The 21550-nt window shown below is 35.5% G+C and overlaps 2 protein-coding genes across 2 annotated transcripts in view; both read right to left on the bottom strand.

The window, feature by feature from the left end:
* Positions 1-222: 222 nt before the first annotated feature.
* On the bottom strand, positions 223-11261 carry LOC144344619 (uncharacterized). The gene is made up of 7 exons (XM_078006493.2): positions 11145-11261; positions 6998-7160; positions 5366-5523; positions 3664-3823; positions 1083-1186; positions 656-907; positions 223-429 (listed from the first exon to the last, which is right to left on the bottom strand). The coding sequence occupies exons 1-7, from the start codon at positions 11259-11261 to the stop codon at positions 223-225; spliced, it is 1161 nt and encodes a 386-aa protein (XP_077862619.2).
* Positions 11262-18091: 6830 nt separating this feature from the next.
* Positions 18092-21550, bottom strand: part of LOC100376849 (DDB1- and CUL4-associated factor 7) — a 40618-nt gene continuing 37159 nt past the window's right edge. Inside the window, exons 6-7 of the mRNA XM_002742356.3 lie at positions 19111-19228; positions 18092-18630 (exon numbers count right to left, since the gene is read on the bottom strand). Coding sequence (XP_002742402.1) covers positions 18458-18630; positions 19111-19228 — 291 coding nt within the window. The 3' untranslated portion in view covers positions 18092-18457. The remainder of the gene's footprint in view (positions 18631-19110; positions 19229-21550) is intronic.

Here is a 21550-nt window from a genome sequence, read left to right as displayed (position 1 = left end):
TACAATTTGTGCGGGATTTAGTGACGGAGCTGGGCCAATATTGCAATTTGTGCGGGATTTAGTGCTGGGGCTGGGCCAATATTGCAATTTGTGCGGGATTTAGTGACGGAGCTGGGCCAATATTGCAATTTGTGTGGGATTTAGTGCCGGGGCTGGGCCAATATTGCAATTTGTGCGGGATTTAGTGCCGGGGCTGGGCCAATATTGCAATTTGTGCGGGATTTAGTGCCAGGGCTGGGCCAATATTGCAATTTGTGCGGGATTTAGTGCCGGGGCTGGGCCAATATTGATAATGGATGGTACTCTTGCAAGCATATAGGCTTGCTCTGGTATACGCCACCTACTGACGTATAACTCAAAGTACTTTGCCCTTCCTTCTTCCCTTAGCCCGGATATGTCATACTCATCGGTACCACTTTTTTTCCTGTTCTGGTTAAGAAATACATTTGATACGTTATATTACTAAAAAATAAATTTTCACCCATTATGTAGCATTACATTTACCGAGAAATTTGTTTTAATCTATTCACCCGCTCAGAAGCTGTTCACAAACTTCACAAACATTATGTGTTGTGATACCTAATATCTCATTTTTTGAATAATAAACACTTAATTAATAAACACATATACTAATGTATGAATTAGTATGTTTTACCTTTTTCATCTCGTTGTATACTGGATCACAATATACCTGGTCACCTGCCAGTAACATCAGATGAAATGGTTTCGACATATGTTCTTCTATCATATGTATCCACATAATGTATGAATTGATATCGTTGCGTTCTTCTTCAAGGTTCTCAAATCCAGAACATGAAGCAAACGTGATTCTTGGGTAAGATTTGAATGATGGAATCAGGCAAGTAAAACGCCGGTTATCTGGTAACACATACTCACAGATGTAATCCTGAATTTAAAAGGAAAGACATTTGTTTACACGTTATTAAACTGCGTGCGGTTGGTAAATTGGGAGAGCCACTGTCGCCATCTTACATGTGTTCGTTGCTCTTAATGAATCCATACAGATACTTATATTATAAACTCAGTTTAATCAGCAGTAAACAAACTACATAAGTATATACCGTATCTAAGTGACGTGAAAACTCACAGTCATACCGCCACAGTTTGTAATATTCCGACTCTGCCAATGGAGATATCACCTTGGCACTCTCAGCTGATTCAAGGACTGTAATTAAAACAAATTACTCAAACAAATCAAACATTGGCTCAAATATGTATTTTTACTTTGAATATGCATTTTTTATTCTTAGTTACATTTGGGCTATATTGTTACATCGCCTTACCATTGCTAGGCAAATACACAAAATACTCATTTCCACCAATGACCAAACAGCATTTAAATGTGTGTCACGGTGTTCATAACCTGATTACCTGAGTGCAAACAATGCCAGTACATAGAATGGGCAGCCAGTATGGTTTCTTAAAACTAACGAATATATAGTTACAGTAATGTGTTTCGAGTAGTAGTAACATTGTTTCTCTATAAATTCGAATAACTGATGAGATATCCATAAATAGTAAATTGCTTAGCGAGAGAGGAAACACAAGTTATAGTTTAATTAAGATTAGGACTTTCCTCACCAGTTACTAAGCTGCAGTTATGGCAATGTATATGTTTTCAGGAAGCTGAGATATAGCAAAATACGATCATATATGATCCGTGTTAATATTTGAAACTCCTAAACATTGAGTTTTTTTGCGGGATTGGCCGTTTCTCGGTGTTCCTTTTTTCTATGTTTTTGGTCTTTTCACTGCTGCTTTATAAGATTTTTGAAAATGCGTCTCGAAATTTGTATGTGTCTCATAGTTCTAGAGATACAGTCCGTTGAATTTTATGGTCTAAATTTTATGAACGTCTCCGTGTTCTCGTGGCCGTAACTCAATGTCAACGGCTCACATAAACGTCCATGAGACATAATATTTTAGCCTATTTTGTGGCGAATAGATTGTGTAATTTATACATCCTTAGCGTAAAGAAAAGTGTTAAAAGATGACATCTTCAATAGTAATGATAGTCAAAAATAAGTTTCCGTAAAAACTCAATAAAACGTTTCTTCGAATTTGGCCACATACAAACAGCTAATTAATTACCAAATGTCTACCATTTTGATCATACTTTATAAATATACAACTATCTGATCTACGAGGACTGTTATATTGTGAAAAATGGTTGGTTGTTTTTTAAAAGTGACAAAACTTAACAGTTTCATCGAAAGTGGGTGCTAACTTGAACAAGGTGGCGTACCGCGCAATTAATTTATTCAAGTCCCTTTGTTATGTTAATCAGTGTCAACAGTACAATTTGTTCTCTAAACACAGGGCGGGCCTTCATGACAGCATATATTTACTCACGGGATATACATGCCTTCAAGTACAGATATGTTTGAATTACTCTCAGCCTATGAAGAGAGAACCGTTATCAGATTAGTTATAATCAATTAGCTCCAAGTCAGCACTGTTTTTTTCCTCCCGATGAAAAACGAATTGTAGCGTTGGCCATGCTCACAGAGAACAACGAGCGGGATGGTGTTGAAAAGTGGTTCCAGATAGAGGAGGCGGTAATCCCATGTACTAAATGTACACATTGTGCGACGACCGTTTGCAACTTAAATGCCACGAGCTTCGATCACCAACTTACGGTTTACATAGAAGGAATGTCCACTCTTTTTCGACGCCGGAAATATGTCAGTCGCGGAGTTTCATTTTGAATTCATACAATCATGTACTAGTAGTGAAGAGGAATCACCCAGCCATGGCGGATGTTCCTGTTTTCTGCCAAAACGACATTCCCTTTTTACAACAACGACACATCAATGAATATATCACTGCCAATTTTATTTACTGGCTGTAATTCTACCATAAACCAGCGTTGACTGAACTGTCGGTGACAATCACTCAGGACAATTTTTTGTGCAGAACTTTTGTTATAACTGTTGATAGGCTCGTCTTCAAACCACTCTGCGGCCAAATTATAATATGCGCCCAGGTCACTTTCATTTAGATTTTTTTTAACGGCGAAATTTTTCGGCGGCCAGGTTTTTTCATTTTTAGAACTCCTTCCCGTGATTATATTATGTTATTAAAACACAGAGAAAAGTTTAAAATACCATAGCGTAATGTTTGTTTGTGCCTGGTCGCGTAACGGACACTATTTATAGATTACACAAGATATAATAAGCTGGATGGTCAACAAATCAGAATGCAAATTAAATTCTTTGTCTTCAGTTTGCCACTCAACATGACATGTAAATGTATGTATTTTTTGGGGAAAAAAACTGAAATTACGCACCAAATGCATCGCGCACAGTAAATTTGGACCAAAGATAAAGAAAGTACACAATATAATGTTTCATAATCCGAAATATTTTGAACATTTTTTTTCTAATTTTTCCCCTCTCGCTACCTTAAAAAGTGTTATCTCACAAACACTAAAACGTAGATTTTCATATGACACAGCATGGTGAGGGCCGGTGCTTAGCAACGGGTCAGTGTGTTGATATTCCAAGAAAATAACGTAAAGTAACTGATATTGATGGGAATTATTGCCGCTAATGAGCACCGTTGGCGGCGGCGTAACTCAATTACTCGGATAATACAAATTATTAAATTTCCCTGAGTTCATTTTTGTTATGAACCCTTTACCTTCGTCTGGAGCCTCCACAGACATAACTTTGTACTGTAAAGGTTGCAACACTGTGGATTTGTCTTCAGTTACGACAAGACAGCATAGCTGATACTTATCTTCGTCACTAGTTCCACGATATCCCAATATAGGGCCCATGACAAAATGGTGGATCAAGGGCTGCAATTACAACGAAGGCAATAATAATGTGACATAAATTATAAGTGAAAAGTACAGAACCCTGGCTGTGTGAATGAAAAGCACAAATGTTTGGATACTTTGCAATAACCCTTATGTTTATTTTTAGACTGCTGATACAGTCACTGGTTCGTGTTGTCAGCAGAATTTGAGATAATACACCTTGTCTCTCCCTGTGGCATAATGGTATGTCTCAGACGTGGCATGGTGATTGTGAAATACCTTGGAATGTGTTGAGCCCAGAATTGTTGGCAATGAAAATAGATATGTATATCATTGACCCGAGTCTCCTAATTTAAATTGGTAGAGCCTGGATAAAGAGTGGTTTATTCCACTACCAAAATTGGCATCCTCTAGACACTGATTTGTCGGCTATTTCGAGATAATCAATCATTTTGTTGGATACATTTTATTGTTTGCATGGCCATAATTAAGTTGTAGTATTTAAGTTGAGACAGGTGTGAAAATCTTCAGTCAGGAAGGTGGCCCGACTTGATCTTGTAACATCTTGTGATGCTGATTCCTGACTCCAGTGAGCTGTACCCTATACAGGGGTACATATGCAGACGTGCTGTGCAATAATCCCTGCTGATCAACAGGAACCACTGACGCTCATTGCCCGAATGGTCCCCGTTGTGCCGGTGCTACTTGCAGCAGATAGCAGTGCAGTTGCCGACACACCCTGGACACAGAGCACGAGTTTAAATTGTAGTGCAGCTGCTTCAACAGTGTGCCTGATACGAAGGAACGCAACATTGTACATTGCTGTTCACCAGCGAGATGAGTGTTCTCTGCAACATCGATCAGGTTCTAAGTTTATTTGTTTACTGTGTATCCCCATCCCTTGCTGGTTTCAGTGACCAACACCCCGTCTGCTCAGTACTTTTGTATTAAAGTGAAGGAAACCTTATATATTGTGTTGATTTGATTTATTGTATTAGTTACCGGTATATTTCCTTCCATGCATTGCCTCAGTTGTGGTGATATACTTTTACCAAACGATCCCCACCCTGTAACCACGCTACCAGAGATGTATATTATTAGACCTTTATTGAAGATAAGCTCCTAGCTTCTGAATGCGGAGTAGCCCCACAAAGGCCCCACCCCGCATTTTACGTCACAATAATTATAACATTGATTTTTGAAACGTATTAGAAACAAATAGAATGATTAGAAAATGTTTATGGCTAGTGATTGGACCAAAGATTTATAAGATGATGCTATGCATGTCGTGTGATGTGCCATGAAACACTCGCGTGAGGTGAAGGAATCACGCGAATTGCGAGATGATTTATAAATAGAAAGTCTGTGAAAAAACTGGTTAGCGTTTGCCTATGGCTGTTTTGCTAGTGTATATGCTGTGTCGCAAAAGCGTGTATTGCATGCATGTTGCTTTTTTTATTATAGAGATAAAATCGTTAATTTATGTTAACACACATTTGAACGTGACGTTCGCGGGAAATTGTTTTTGAAAACTTTATAAAGAAAGCAAAAATAATTATTTATTCACGCATAGAAACTCACAATTTCTTCAGACTTGGGTTTATCGTCAGCATACAATACAAGTGTGTCCTCATGTCCGTATTTATTTGGGCCGTGAAAGTGTAGTTCACGCCCAATGTCATCTGCGAGTGTGATGTCACCAATCAACCAGCCGTCAACGAACCGTGAATAATCGTGTCCTGTGCAATAATAAACAAAACACCATTACTCTTATGGTAGTAATCAATGAAATATGTAGGTTGTGGTTTTGGTTGTAAGTAAGTAAGTGATAGACTTTATTGAAGTCGTATCCTAAAAATGGACATAGATCTAAGTGCAATAAAGCATGGTTGTCATTCCATGTTAGAAACATGATACACTAGAAGATACACTAGTATAAAAAAAACTAAACTAAACACAACTAAAACAACAAACTTTTCCGAAAGTGGGTTAGAAATGCAAATTAATGAGGTAAATGTTGGGATTACTTATTTCGATATCTGTGAAGCAGCTGTTTTCTTTAATTGCTTTCTCTTAGGTTGAAACATTCGTATGTGTATTTTGCTAGACATTTTAGCATGACAGTATTCTTTGTGCCTAGTATGTTGATAAAGCTTGTATCAGTGTTGCCCTCAGAACACTGTCTAATTGTGTTGAGAAGGATCACGTTTGTATATGATATGTTATGGTATTTGCCCATTTCAATTTGTAAAACATGTGCGCTTAATCTTAGTTTGTTCATTGATGATATGTGTAGTGGGTTATTTACTGTCAGCAGATAATTTTCAAGTCCAAAGTACGTAGTTTATTTTTGTGTTTATTGTCATTGTTTAGAGAATCTCCACTGTTTATTGTCATTGTTTAGTGAATCTCCACTGTTTATTGTCATTGTTTAGAGAATCTCCACTGTTTATTGTCATTGTTTAGAGAATCTCCACTGTTTATTGTCATTGTTTAGAGAATCTCCACTGTTTATTGTCATTGTTTAGAGAATCTCCACTGTTTATTGTCATTGTTTAGTGAATCTCCACTGTTTATTGTCATTGTTTAGAGAATCTCCACTGTTTATTGTCATTGTTTAGAGAATCTCCACTGTTTATTGTCATTGTTTAGAGAATCTCCACTGTTTATTGTCATTGTTTAGAGAATCTCCACTGTTTATTGTCATTGTTTAGAGAATCTCCACTGTTTATTGTCATTGTTTAGAGAATCTCCACTGTTTATTGTCATTGTTTAGAGAATCTCCACTGTTTATTGTCATTGTTTAGAGAATCTCCACTGTTTATTGTCATTGTTTAGAGAATCTCCACTGTTTATTGTCATTGTTTAGAGAATCTCCACTGTTTATTGTCATTGTTTAGAGAATCTCCACTGTTTATTGTCATTGTTTAGAGAATCTCCACTGTTTATTGTCATTGTTTAGAGAATCTCCACTGTTTATTTTGAAGGTTGTTTCAGTGCTGTAGTAATATTATTTATTAGGTATTAGGTATAAATATATTAATAATGATAATTGCGTGGACCTTCTACCATACATTTGGCTACGAGATGGATGTATTATTATGAACTGTGCAATTTGAGGACATGTTTTACTTCATATTTGTCATTGCAATGTATAGTAATACATATTTTAGTTAGTAAAACAATAATTAGAGATTTAGCATATATTTCTACCTATTTCAAGTTTACGGATATTTGATATCATGAATTCTTCGCCAACTTGGACTTCAAACGTCTGTGTACCATCGTCATCTCCCCACATAGACTTTCCGAAATTGTGTACAGGGTCCTTCTCCCACTTTCGGAACAATGGAGATTTGTGCCAACCTTCGCTGTGCTGCAAAGTATGTATATGTTAAGTTAGTTAACCGACAGTACAGCCCCCCCCCCCCCCACGAACAAATGTAGTAATACTATCAGAGGGAAATTCGTCTGGAAAACGCTCTGTATCAAATGCCCAGTGACGTCACTCGAATAGTTAAACGATCCTTTACATTGGTCATGCATATACTTTTGATATGCTATTGTTCTTTGCTACAGAATTGTTTGTACATGTGTGAGCGGCCGAGGGAGTCACGTAATATGCGTGGACTACCGGAATCTTTTATAAAAAAATTAAAATGTGATTTTGAATTCGTAGAGCACGTTAGGGGATGTCAACATTTATTCCAAGTATCGGAAACACAATGGGGGAGAGTGGTGTTGTGAGGGCGTAGCCAGACTCGGACCCAATTCCCAAATGTTCCATAGTGTTAGCTACTCACATACACAGGCAGCAGAAATTTAATTTAAAGCCAGACTTTTTTTTTATTCCTTGTTTCTCGAGTTTTTATAAGGCAATTTTTTTGAGGAGGGCGGAAAAAAAATAATTCTTTTTTTCCATTAGATTTGTGTGATTGTCAAAGAATTGTAAGTGATCGGAGAGAAGAAATGAAATAAAATTGTATTCCATGTATAACTTTGTTTCTCATCTGCTCGAGACTTTGGTACTTTGATCATGATACCCCCATGAAAATGCAACTTGGATTTGTTATGCGGTGGGCGGTAACAAAATGAAGATAAAAATAATATTTTTTAGCATTTGTTTGCGCTTACAAGTCGGCGGGCGCGTGAAATTACGCTGAAATAAAATTTTATTTTTATTTCATTTTCGGCTCCTGTTCATTAGGCGGGTTCGCGAAACAAGGGATAATAAAAGTCTGGCCTAAAATACAGATCACAGTCCCTCTATCTAGAGGGACTGTGTACAAATATACTACCAAAGCGGGAGGGTCGTTACCTGCGCACGCGCGGAATTTGAGTCCCAAGCGACGGTAACAACACACGCTAAAAACGCACAGGCTTGTGGGTAGACGCTTGTTTGTAAACAATGGCCATCTGACGCATGCGCAGGTGACGACTCCACCGCTTTAATATAGTTTTCCTACCAAGAAATCATTCTCTAATTTCCACCATTTGTTGACACTCGCCACTAAGAAGCCAGGACCGTACTCGTGCTTTTCTTTGGCACTAAAGCATGTGCAAATTGCCGATGACGCAGGAATTTTAGTCTTCAAAATCAACTAAAAAATTTCCGCTAGCCAACTTGTTTTTTTTATTGGGAAATTCGTCTTCAAGCAGAAACCCACGACCAAGTACACAACGCAACAATCAATCTTAACTATTTCCTCCTGTGATCAAACTATCAACTTTTATGTAAAGCTAGCTGTGATTAGCTGTAGCTTAAACGAGATATGAACGGGGTTTGTAACTTAAATTTCTAGTATGTGCGTTGGGTCAGGCCCCTGTAGGGTTTCGCGATTACCAGTTTTTTTAAAAATGCTATAAAACATATAATTAAATACATATAAAAATAAATGATTGAATACATTTTTTTAAAATAACTATGGAAAAAGATGAGCAACGCCCAGACTAGAATCTATTTTAATCAGATTTTAGGAATGAGTCACTAACTTCTAACATGCGATATAGCTGGAGTGAACATGCTGCTTGGTTCAACGAACTATTTTCTAAACCAGTATTAACAGTATATTTATTTTCATCATTTTTTGTTTTCCTTTGTTTTTTGTTATTTTTGTTTTGTTTCTTAGAATAGTATTTGATTATGTTATATTCAAAATGAATAATGTAATAAAGTTACAGTATTATAGTATAAACATTGTGCTCTGATGTAGGAGTAAACGCCCAGTGTCGCACATGTCTGTCATGGGGGGGGGGGGGGGTTCTCGTCTGGTCTCTATCTCGTCTGCTTGAGATACCGGACCGGGAAAGTCACTTAAGCTTTACAGTCAAATAGACGCACAAAACGAAATAGGTTTCAATAGTTATTCTTTAGCCACATCGAGAACGCCTCGAGGCAAACTGCCTCACTCTCCAAGACTCTCTCGCCTCGTGGAGTTCTCTCTCTCTCCCCGTGACCAAAGACTTAGACTGTTTATTACCTATCAAAACTTAACCAATTACAAAGCAGTTTAAATACATGGGGCGTAACCTTCACACATTCAAGTTCAATTTGCACATAGCCAATCACACTAAGCACTGAACACGTCATATCTTTTGATTAATCGTTCACTATATTACTAACTGCAAATACCAACTGTCAGAAATAGCGGTCCGGTTGGCGACGGTTACTAGTATATCGTTATTAGTTCCAAATCACTAAAGTCAAGTTCCGTCCAGGACCTCGCATGAGCCTAAATGATGACAGATATAACACAGCCATTCACTAGTAATCAGCTAAATAAGTCGGTCAACAGATACGCGAAAACTAATTCATGACATGTCACCAGAGTTCATTAACTGGGACAGACAGCTACAATGAATCACGTGATAGACGGTAATATTTTAAAACCAAATGGTTGGCAATTACATTACGTGTATTGACATCAAGTTACGTTAACACCCCAACTACTTTTTAGTGACTTATATTTCTGTGTTGCATAGTACGGTGCGCGTTTTGCCGTTGTCGTTATTTCGAATCTCTTCCATTGTCTCTTTATATGGCTGTAGTTTTCTATAACTACATGTTACTGTTACTTTTGTTTCTGAGACCGGCTGACTACAAATAAAATCAATACAAAACACTGACAGCGTAAGTAAGAATTTCAACGTCATTTGTAAATAATTGTCTCTCCTTCAAGTTTCAAGAATCTGTGTCGCATACTGTCCACCACACCGTGTGTTACGGAAAAATATTCAATTTTCGATACTCAGCGATGGAATATATTATTATTCGCTTGTCATCAAATAATACAAGCAAACGTTAGATGTCTACTAATAAATGAAAACCAACGTATACGTGTACAAGCCGTGTACTATCAGGGGTAAATCTTCTTTCTCTCGGGTTCTCCACACTTTCAGGGGGGAAACTCGTCTCGTCTCTCTATCTCGTCCCCCTGAGGTACGGGATCGGGAAAGTCACTTTAACTTTACAGTCAAATAAGACACACACAACGAAATACGTTTCAACTCTCGTCTTAGTCGATCTTTTGGAGCACTCTATAAGACACAGCGCCCTGGGGAAAAGTCTCCAAGACTCCCTTAGACTGAACCAAGACTCGCCCAAGACTGGACTGCTTCAAGGCTCGCCCCTGGACTCTCTCGGACTCTCAGACTGGACTCGACTGCCCAAGGCTGCGTCTGTCGTGGAGTATTCGCCAAGACCAACTCAAACTCTCTTTATTCATTTTCAAAACTCTAACCAATTACAAAGCAGTAAAAAGACTCTAAGGCGTAAACTTCAATCATAAAGCCAATCAAACTAAGTACTGAATACGTCATATCTTTTGATTAATCGTTCACTACATTAATAACTACGGATGTCAGAATAGCGACGGTATCTTGTAATTAGTTCCAAATCACTGAGCCAAGTTCCGTCCAAAACTTCAAATAGGCCTACACGATGACAGACATAACACAGCAATTCGCTAATAATCAGTTAATTAAGTCGGTCAACAGATACGCAAAAACAAATTCATGACAGTACTATTTGCTTGAATTTCGAAACACACTACACGTCGATCGTGACGCTGAGCTGGTTTCGAAACGTAGAACGAAAAAGCTCTGATATTCAAGCTATAAGCGAAAATTTGAAAAAATACTAGTAATCACTCTTAGAAATTTATCTGATATACATAGCAGACAGTTTCCAAACCGTTTCTATGTACGTACTGAAAATGATTCACAACGGCTGTACTTGAGCGAGCCGAGTACCTCGTCGGCTGTCCTTTATTGTCTAGGCGACACCAATTTCATAAGTATCACGAAATACGAATACAAATGTTTTTAAGTTTGTTTTTTATATATATCCATGCACTTTTACCTCCAGTTTAATGACTTCTGTTCCTCCAGTCCCGCTGATCAATTTGACGAATATATCGACATCTCGGCTCGAATATGCACAATGTCTGGTCCGGATGGTTAGTTTGATCTTTCCCATTTCAACGTGTTTCCGGTCGTCTCAGGTATTGCTTACCATGGACACAATTAACTCTGTCAAGTAGTTCTGGGACGTGGCCAAAATGTGCGTAGTGTAGGAAATACCGCTCTTAATACATACCTACAAACCAGTAAAATGTGTTTCGATTCTCAAATAGCCAGACAATTTAAATCCTGTCAAAACAGTGACAGCTATTTATATATCCAACCAAACAATTTCAAATCCGATAAAATATGGACAGATATTCAGCACAAAGAAAAGTGCATTGAAATCATCACGCCATTTACGACCGTTTGTGAAAGAAATTCGCCGTTCTCCAAATTTCGAAAACCGTTGCTTCTTCTTTTACATTTCTTTGCATGGCAAATACTCAAGTATTTGTTTCACCTTTTAATGTAAACTTTGTCACTGTTGTTCATGTATATGAGTTGTATGTTATTGATATCGAAAAGTACACAATATATTTATAGAATTTCAATGAAAAAGCCTACCCGGTTGATTTAGTAACACATCTATGCACTGTATGCTGAACTATCGTCACCTCAGTCAGTATATATGTTTTGACATATGTAGACATTTAAACTAGATAACAATAATTTAGGCTTGCAGAACCGCGGTTTGAAGACATGCCTATTCTTTCTGACAATTTAAAATTTTCGCCATTTTTGTATCTAACTATAAATAAAATAATAATAAAAAAACAGAATGGCCTAGCCAGGACTTACTATTTCTAAATCTGTCATGTATTTATGTACGATGGTATGGAACTGTACATCCCACAAGTTCTGGCTGTTCAATTACATCCTTTGGCCTTTAATTTTGAAAAAATAAGTAAATAATGCAATTTTTTAATTGGTTTTCTTTTTAAAGTTATTTTAACCAACTCGAGCAGTAACTCTTCTCCAAAAACGGTTATAAATTGGATCAGATCGTAATACAGTCACGGTCCGTATACTAGTATCTCTCGCAATATGCTGTACAACTGTATGCTTTAAATGGTGGTGGACGTCGCGCAGCATGTGATCGAATTTCATTTAAACAATGTATTTTACACGCGTTGTGTACGTCGCTACAAGTCCCATATCGAACAGGACGCGGAATTTTACAACTTAGGATCAAATCAGAGAATAACCGCCCAATACAAAAATATGCATGATGATACAAAGTTTAAATGAAATCACCCTGTATCAACAGAACAAACAATACGACAGTCCCATTCTTTTTGACCTTGGAACACATTTACCAAGCCGATGAGCATAATCAAGGCAATGTTTCCAGATTAATACAGAGAAAACAGGAAATCAACCAGGTTCTGGGCTGGCGGACGGATTTCAAAAACTGTTCCCTGATGTATAGATTTGATTGTGTTTTTTGTTTTCGACGCGAGGGGGCGCTATGCAATGGACACAACTCAAGGAAATGATACACTAATAGGAGAAACGCAATTATTTTCTGATTCATTCATTTTCAAATGTCAAAATGACTTCACAGAATCCATATCATAAGGAACACGCACGACTTAATTACAAACACTTTTCACACGGGAATTTTCCAAAACTTGACAAGTTATTTTCTTGGAACTAATTGAAAGTCTGAAGAAAAAATGTTGGTAACTAGTTTTTGAGTTATGAACTTCAGTTACATGTATCTTGACCAAATTTCAATTCAAAATGGCCACCAAAATGAGAGTTTATTGCTACATGCAAAATCATAAAGTATTAATTTCCATGGAAATCAGTTAAGGGTTCCAAACTTTATTTTTACAATATTTTTAATTTAATGTAATCGTTCACTCACCAAAATATCAAAAACTTGTATTGGTATAAAAAAATGTTTTATTTATTTGGATTTCAGTTCTAAAATGCCTGCTTTTGGAAGTGTTTTTGCAATTTTCACACAAATCTGACTAGAATTAATATAAAAACAAGCTTCATTTACCGTAGATATTTTAATTTCAAATGTTGAAAAATACAAGTCTCAAATAGAATAATTATTACTCTGAGTAAGAAATTTATCGGAGATTCACATGTAAAATTGAAACAAACAAAAAAATAATGTTAAAACCTTCTAATCAGACAAATACAACACAGACTTTGAGTTATCTATGATACCGGAAAGCACGGCTAACTCAGGGCATAAAATGGTGTACACAAGTTTCTCTGGCTAAAAAATTCACACAAAATATACAAGTGATAAAGTGGCCAAAGATTCGTTGGTGTATTCTTAACATAGCACAATAACAGTTTACAAAGTCAGTTTCTTGTTTGGTTGGATTTTTAGTTTGGGAGAGTTGATGCATACAACCAATACAATATAAACACTAATTATGATTGAAAAGAAGTATTTTCACTGTAAATTACACTCCACTTGTTGCCATTGACAACTTGGCAACATTTGTGCCATTAGCAAGCAATTGCACCCTCACAAGGCCAAACATAATGTATTTTGATTGCAGGCACGCCAACAAAATCAGAATTATTTTTTTCCTGGGTTTATGAGTCCCATTGATAAAGACGGCAAATGTACCTAATTGAGTCAAGATCCGAGCCCACCATCGACTTGTGACCAATTTTATCATTTGCGTTTTTTTGTTCTGCAGGATTTGGGACTTTTCACCATTTTTGTGACAATCCTGGGTAAATTGAATTGACAAACCTTGCAGAAGAAAAAAACACAAAGTACTAAAACAAGCACAAATTGTTGATTTAAAACTTTCTGAGGGTTTATTTGAAAACAGTGAACAAATTTTATATTTATCTGGCCTGTTGAACCCAAAAAGCAACAATGCTCAACTCTGCATTTGTAGCACCAAGTTCATTGTTCCAAATTGAGTAACATCAATCTCAGCTAAAAACTTTTAGACAGAATATGTTAAAATTCCTTGTTTAATTACAAGGTGAATTGATTGCTTGCATCTTGGAATCACTGAAACTTCAAAGCAGCATTGTCTGTTAACTTCTCCCTTCATTTTTGGAATAAAAACACCGCCAATTTTTCTCTCATGGAATCCTAAATGAAAGCAACAAATTATCGGTAAAAAGTAGCAGCAGGGACCTAATTTGATGAATGCTCCTGAGTTTTGAAAAGATTACAACTATTTAAAAAGCAAAACAAAGAAACACTATAGATAAAATAATATAATATTGTTATAATGTAAAAAAATTGTGTACACGTCAACATTACATGGTAAATACACATATTAAAACATACAAGACAACACTACTGTAATAATTATGGGGTCTTTTGAGAAACAACTAAACCCACTAACTCTTTTCTTTCACCTCTAGGATGTAGACAAGCAGATTGCCTTGTCAAACTCTGGAGGGGGAATGGTTTGATATTGATTATTCATTATGTAAGTTTTTTGTTAAAAATTTGACAATTCAAAGTCAGTGAGAACTTTTTATTCCTCAACACTCCGACCAACCACACCCTCCCACTCACTCATGTTGCACTCCAAGATCATTCATACAGATTCATTGGGACATTGCAACTTGAGTGAAACGAGACATAAATAGGTTTGAATTGTGGGAGCAATCTAAAGATACACCTCTGAGATGCATAAATCCATGCACATAGTAACACTATTATAAATTTTAAACCAATAAACTCTTAAAATCAATTCGTAAGTCAGTCTCTCAAAAATCTTTAGGAATGATTTCTGAGTGCAGCTTTATTTATAATGGCGCAGTCCTAAGAGTTTGTTCATGTGGTGTCACAATGGCAAAAATGGGAACATCAGATCAATTAATCAATCAATCAATTGATTAAGGTCATCGGATACCAGACTGTCATGACTGAGACTACAAAGTGAAAAGATGAGTAGAATCTAGTACAAAATAGGTTGAAACATTAGAATGTGATAAATAAACATTCACTTAATATTAAATTCAAAATGATAACTTAAGTCTATGTCAGTCAATGTATTGTAATACATCTAGTACATTGTTTTAACGCCCAATAAACTTTGGCAGCTAGTTTGAATATTTTCCTTTCTCTAAAGTTTTTACACATTTCATTATCTATTTAAACAATCACAAACATATTATACAGAAAAACGTACAAGCTACAGAAAAAAAATCCATATTTACGTAAACTTATTTATAAAATACAAATTTTATGCAGGTTTAAATACCCTAGCAAAAAATGTCTTAGCTTAATGAATGAATGTATATTATAACAATACAACCTTTGAAGATTATTAGGCACTTAAAAAACAAAACAAATCTTAGACTACTTTACCATATACAATGTGACCAGTTTTAAAAATTGAAGGCAAAATTCATAGAAAGAAAATTGGAATATTAATCAACAGCAAATAATTGTATTGTTGACTAAACCATCACATTCTTTCTCTTTGGGCAGCGGTTGTGCGAAAATGCAAATAGATGCAACAATTTTAACCTTAAATACCTTTTAATGGATATTACAGTTTTCGCAACAGCTAATCAAAGGCAGTCTAGTCATGAATGAGTTATATTTCAGTCAAACTGACACAGACATTTCTGTGAATGGCTGGTGGTATGTCATCAAACAAAATATTTTAATTAATTTTGCTTGCAATTTTTTTGAAAGGTTTTACCAAAATTTAAAGCGCTGCATTTGATTCAACATGAAGGTTACAATGTACAATACAATTATTTGCAGAGGCAGTCTGCAGTAATTATGAAAATAAATGTGACATAGGAAACATTTTTCCCAAAAATAAATTTATCTATATTAAGGCAGCAATATAGTATAAAGTACCATTATTTTTTTTTTTTTAATAATGTGTAGAATTAACGATTCACTGAAGTATATATACATATGTATTTAAAACATTACTGAGTGGCTGATCACAGTTATCATAAACTTTGGAAAATAAAGAAACGGTATGTTAAAGCACAATTCGTCATGCCTGTTGCATGGGACACTTACTGTGGTGTTTTAACAAACCATGCCCAAAATGTGGACACTGTTGCTAAACAAAACGCAAGATAAAATCTATTTGTTGTAACCACATATTTTCTACTGTGTAGTTTTTCAAAACGACAGCATCACTGGGTTGACTGTCGTGTTTTGCTGAATCATCCAAATGATGGAATGCCAGTGATTATTCACCCTGCCCAGCACACATTTAAATTTTACATGTGTTGTACATGCCATATGGCACCCATATCAACAGCGATGTAGAGCATTGACCATGTCCATTTATCCCAATTATTACCAGAATACTCTTGTCAAAACTCAAGAAATTGATAACAAATTTAAGGATAGTGTAAACAAATATTTCGGGCAAAAAAATTGAGATAAGATCACAATAGGAAACAGTACTTCATGTCATACACGACTTGTTCCAATGTTTGCAAAAAAACAACAACATTGTTTAGACGACTATTCTGCTTTTAATACAGTTAGAGTAAGTTAGGGAGTCCTAATAATATTTTCAAAAACAAAACAAAATTCTTAATTAAATATACAAAACAGTAATAATTGTGAATCGTGAAGTAAACAAACATTAAAGCTAGTAAACAATGGCTGAATACCAATATTCTCAATACAATGACCATATAAAGACAGACGTGCAGACATACTGGCATTATAGAACTATACTTCAAAAACAATTAGTAAGTTAATGATATGCAAATACAGTTTCTTTTAAAAGTTCAAATGCACCACAGAATCCTTTTAACTATTGCTGGTTAGTTTAATAATCATACCCCCACTGAAATCCTAGACTACTTAAATATATATACCAACAAAGAAGTATGACTTGGGGGAGGGGGGGGGGGAATAGTCTGTAAAACTACAAGGCTACAAACTTTGGGGAGGAAATCTGTAAAACTCCTAATTATAATCTAAATCTTATCAAGATATGTAATATGAAGGAAAATCACAAGACGAAACAAGATAAACATACCAAGTCTTGATTGCAATGAAAATAACACACCCTGAAACTGATTTAAACACATTTCATTTTGACCAAAAAGTTAATGTCTTCTTATATACTAAGTAAAAACCTGCAGCCTTTTTGTAATTTCTGTTTTGTCCCATTACTAATGATATTAAAATGCCCAACTTGACCAGTGTGGTGACCAAACCACATTACAATATCCCCAACAATAGAAGTCTATAGTTTTTTTTGGCACACAAATATTGCCAATCGACGATAACACCAGTGAGATAACGCAACCCGGTCAAAGTGACAGTATTCAAAACTCGTCTTACTATCCACCGTCTCACTCACAAAAACCAAATCCAACTTAGGTCAGACTGATGACAGGAGCACAACTGTAATGCGCAAGACCATCGAGGATGCAGGGATAAGTGAAGAAATTCACTGTAACTATTACTTAGACACTAATAAGGATTCGCTGGTTATTACTGTATTCTACTTGGTAATAATTAAACTGAGTGTCAACATTGTATTATATTAACAATTGATGTCATGATGGCCACCATTCCCACTATAGAAGGAGAATGCTGCAATTGTTACGTTAGATCCATTGTCATTGAAGACGTTTTCCTACTAGACATATATACGATACAGGTTAATTAAAAATGTTGACCAACTTTCACAACAAACTGCCCAAGGAAATAAACGCATAATTTTCCCCTTCTCACAAGGAAGCTGAAAAGCACCAATCTCATTAACAGAAGCGTGTTTTATTTTCCCTAAATACAAATCCATTTTTGAAAGAGGAGAGGGTTGTGTAGCTTCTTAATATGCAAAGAGTAATTACCAGCCTCTGCCACATTGTCCCTAATTATATTAAAACAAAAGTAAACAAATCTAACAAAGGCAACATAGTATGTCAATTTCCGTAAAAATCCACTACGCATTTCTGTAATTTAAATAAAAAGGAAACTCAACTACACATGGAGCTTTAATGCTGAAACATGTGGGAATCATTACAAGTATTATTTTTTTCCATCGAGGTGGCAGTTAAAATAATTTATTTCTGCATTTAAAAAAATATTTACAGTTGGAGGCTCCTGGAATACAGAAATTTGGAGGAAAGAAATGCAGACATGATTAGCTAATGTTCTTGTACCATTGCACACAGGGAGGTCCTGTTAACAGCTAATGCAAACGATACACCCAACATGGTGAGTTACGCATGTTAAACTTGTCTAACCACGGAAGAAATTGTATATTAAAAGGAAGAATCAGAGGCGGTCCTTGAGAACAATATATTTTCTTTGTCTATTTTTGTTTATACTCTGAGAATTTCAAGGCAATTATTGTAACAAATGGCGATCCAGTCTGGTTGCGTTGATGACCACTGTATTTGATTGATTTCTCCTTCAGCGGTGTACGCTAGAATTGGGTCTTCTATGGCACGTGGCATTTGTTGAATGTCCCATATCAATGCTTGGTGGTCATCAGCTGAAAGTTAAATGAAAAGTAGATAAATTTCCCACTGTATCCAAGATGACAGTATATGTTAACAGGTAAGCATGCAATGAGGAATTACAAATTAGTTGTATAGAAATTGACATATCTGTTAAATCGGTTCAAAAATTGTTCATTATTTACTGAACACCAATTAGAAACACTGAAAACTAAAAAATAATGATCATATCCGCTCGTCTTTTATGCAAATGATTCAGAATCATTGGAAGACGCTGTAGTCGTGCGAAAACTTTCAAGTTGTAATGCATCTGTAAAAATTCTCTAACATAATGTATGACTGCATTTAATAAATTTAAGAATTTTTTCAAAACTTAGCATGACTTGCAGCCTTCGAGACATACAAAATGAACTGCTACAAACATTTTATGTTATCCCTGCGAATTAATGAACGTAAATTCTCTCTTGAACTTAAAGTGGTTTTCATAATTTGATAATGAGAAGAGTTGGCCTCACCTGCTGTACAAATGTGACACGATGAATGCGGTGCCCATGCAATGCCGTTAACACATGCTCTGTGATTGTTAAGTCTTGCTACTGGTGTGCAAGGTACCCGCACATCAAGGATAATAACCTGTAAGTCAAAATAAATACATACATCTGATAAGTGTTCTAGACACCTTTCTAGTTTACACAGGCATGTATGTTGTAGTGCAGAGGATTCAAAGATAAAAGATACCTCCTTCCCCCAATATGGGAGGGGGGGGGGGGCAATGAAGAATGAAGAATAGTTTGAAGAGAAAATAATGCCCTTCATTCTCAGGGTTTGGTTTACACTGTTTCAGTACATCTTAATTTCGATGAATATGTAAAGATGTGAATAAATTGTAGTGTTATCGTTTGGTTTACACTGTTTCAGTACATCTTAATGTCGATGAATACGTAAAGATGTGAATAAATTGTAGTGTTATCGTTTGGTTTACACTGTTTCAGTACATCTTAATGTCGATGAATACGTAAAGATGTGAATAAATTGTAGTGTTATCGTTTGGTTTACACTGTTTCAGTACATCTTAATGTCGATGAATACGTAAAGATGTGAATAAATTGTAGTGTTATCGTTTGGTTTACACTGTTTCAGTACATCTTAATGTCGATGAATACGTAAAGATGTGAATAAATTGTAGTGTTATCGTTTGGTTTACACTGTTTCAGTACATCTTAATGTCGATGAATATGTAAAGATGTGAATAAATTGTAGTGTTATCGTTTGGTTTACACTGTTTCAGTACATCTTAATGTCGATGAATACGTAAAGATGTGAATAAATTGTAGTGTTATCGTTTGGTTTACACTGTTTCAGTACATCTTAATGTCGATGAATACGTAAAGATGTGAATAAATTGTAGTGTTATCGTTTGGTTTACACTGTTTCAGTACATCTTAATGTCGATGAATACGTAAAGATGTGAATAAATTGTAGTGTTATCGTTTGGTTTACACTGTTTCAGTACATCTTAATGTCGATGAATACGTAAAGATGTGAATAAATTGTAGTGTTATCGTTTGGTTTACACTGTTTCAGTACATCTTAATGTCGATGAATACGTAAAGATGTGAATAAATTGTAGTGTTATCGTTTGGTTTACACTGTTTCAGTACATCTTAATGTCGATGAATACGTAAAGATGTGAATAAATTGTAGTGTTATCGTTTGGTTTACACTGTTTCAGTACATCTTAATGTCGATGAATACGTAAAGATGTGAATAAATTGTAGTGTTATCGTTTGGTTTACACTGTTTCAGTACATCTTAATGTCGATGAATACGTAAAGATGTGAATAAATTGTAGTGTTATCGTTTGGTTTACACTGTTTCAGTACATCTTAATGTCGATGAATACGTAAAGATGTGAATAAATTGTAGTGTTATCGTTTGGTTTACACTGTTTCAGTACATCTTAATGTCGATGAATACGTAAAGATGTGAATAAATTGTAGTGTTATCGTTTGGTTTACACTGTTTCAGTACATCTTAATGTCGATGAATACGTAAAGATGTGAATAAATTGTAGTGTTATCGTTTGGTTTACACTGTTTCAGTACATCTTAATGTCGATGAATACGTAAAGATGTGAATAAATTGTAGTGTTATCGTTTGGTTTACACTGTTTCAGTACATCTTAATGTCGATGAATACGTAAAGATGTGAATAAATTGTAGTGTTATCGTTTGGTTTACACTGTTTCAGTACATCTTAATGTCGATGAATACGTAAAGATGTGAATAAATTGTAGTGTTATCGTTTGGTTTACACTGTTTCAGTACATCTTAATGTCGATGAATACGTAAAGATGTGAATAAATTGTAGTGTTATCGTTTGGTTTACACTGTTTCAGTACATCTTAATGTCGATGAATACGTAAAGATGTGAATAAATTGTAGGGTTATCGTTTGGTTTACACTGTTTCAGTACATCTTAATGTCGATGAATATGTAAAGATGTGAATAAATTGTAGTGTTATCGTTTGGTTTACACTGTTTCAGTACATCTTAATGTCGATGAATACGTAAAGATGTGAATAAATTGTAGGGTTATCGTTTGGTTTACACTGTTTCAGTACATCTTAATGTCGATGAATATGTAAAGATGTGAATAAATTGTAGTGTTATCGTTTGGTTTACACTGTTTCAGTACATCTTAATGTCGATGAATACGTAAAGATGTGAATAAATTGTAGTGTTATCGTTTGGTTTACACTGTTTCAGTACATCTTAATGTCGATGAATACGTAAAGATGTGAATAAATTGTAGTGTTATCGTTTGGTTTACACTGTTTCAGTACATCTTAATGTCGATGAATACGTAAAGATGTGAATAAATTGTAGTGTTATCGTTTGGTTTACACTGTTTCAGTACATCTTAATGTCGATGAATATGTAAAGATGTGAATAA

This window comes from Saccoglossus kowalevskii, chromosome 7 (assembly GCF_978046115.1).
Source record: "Saccoglossus kowalevskii chromosome 7, keSacKowa6.1, whole genome shotgun sequence".
Classification (NCBI taxonomy): Eukaryota; Metazoa; Hemichordata; class Enteropneusta; family Harrimaniidae; genus Saccoglossus; species Saccoglossus kowalevskii.
This window is presented reverse-complemented; position numbering and strand designations above follow the sequence as displayed.

Bases quoted from the DNA above. Each gene is read 5' to 3' on its own strand.
- LOC144344619 (XM_078006493.2), bottom strand. From the start codon at position 11,261: ATGGGAAAGATCAAACTAACCATCCGGACCAGACATTGTGCATATTCG. The intron at 7,161-11,144 runs GTAAAAGTGCAT...CATACTTTGCAG, and splicing joins CAGAAGTCATTAAACTGGAG to CACAGCGAAGGTTGGCACAA. The intron at 1,187-3,663 runs GTAAAGGGTTCA...TTTTAATTACAG, and splicing joins TGTGGAGGCTCCAGACGAAG to TCCTTGAATCAGCTGAGAGT.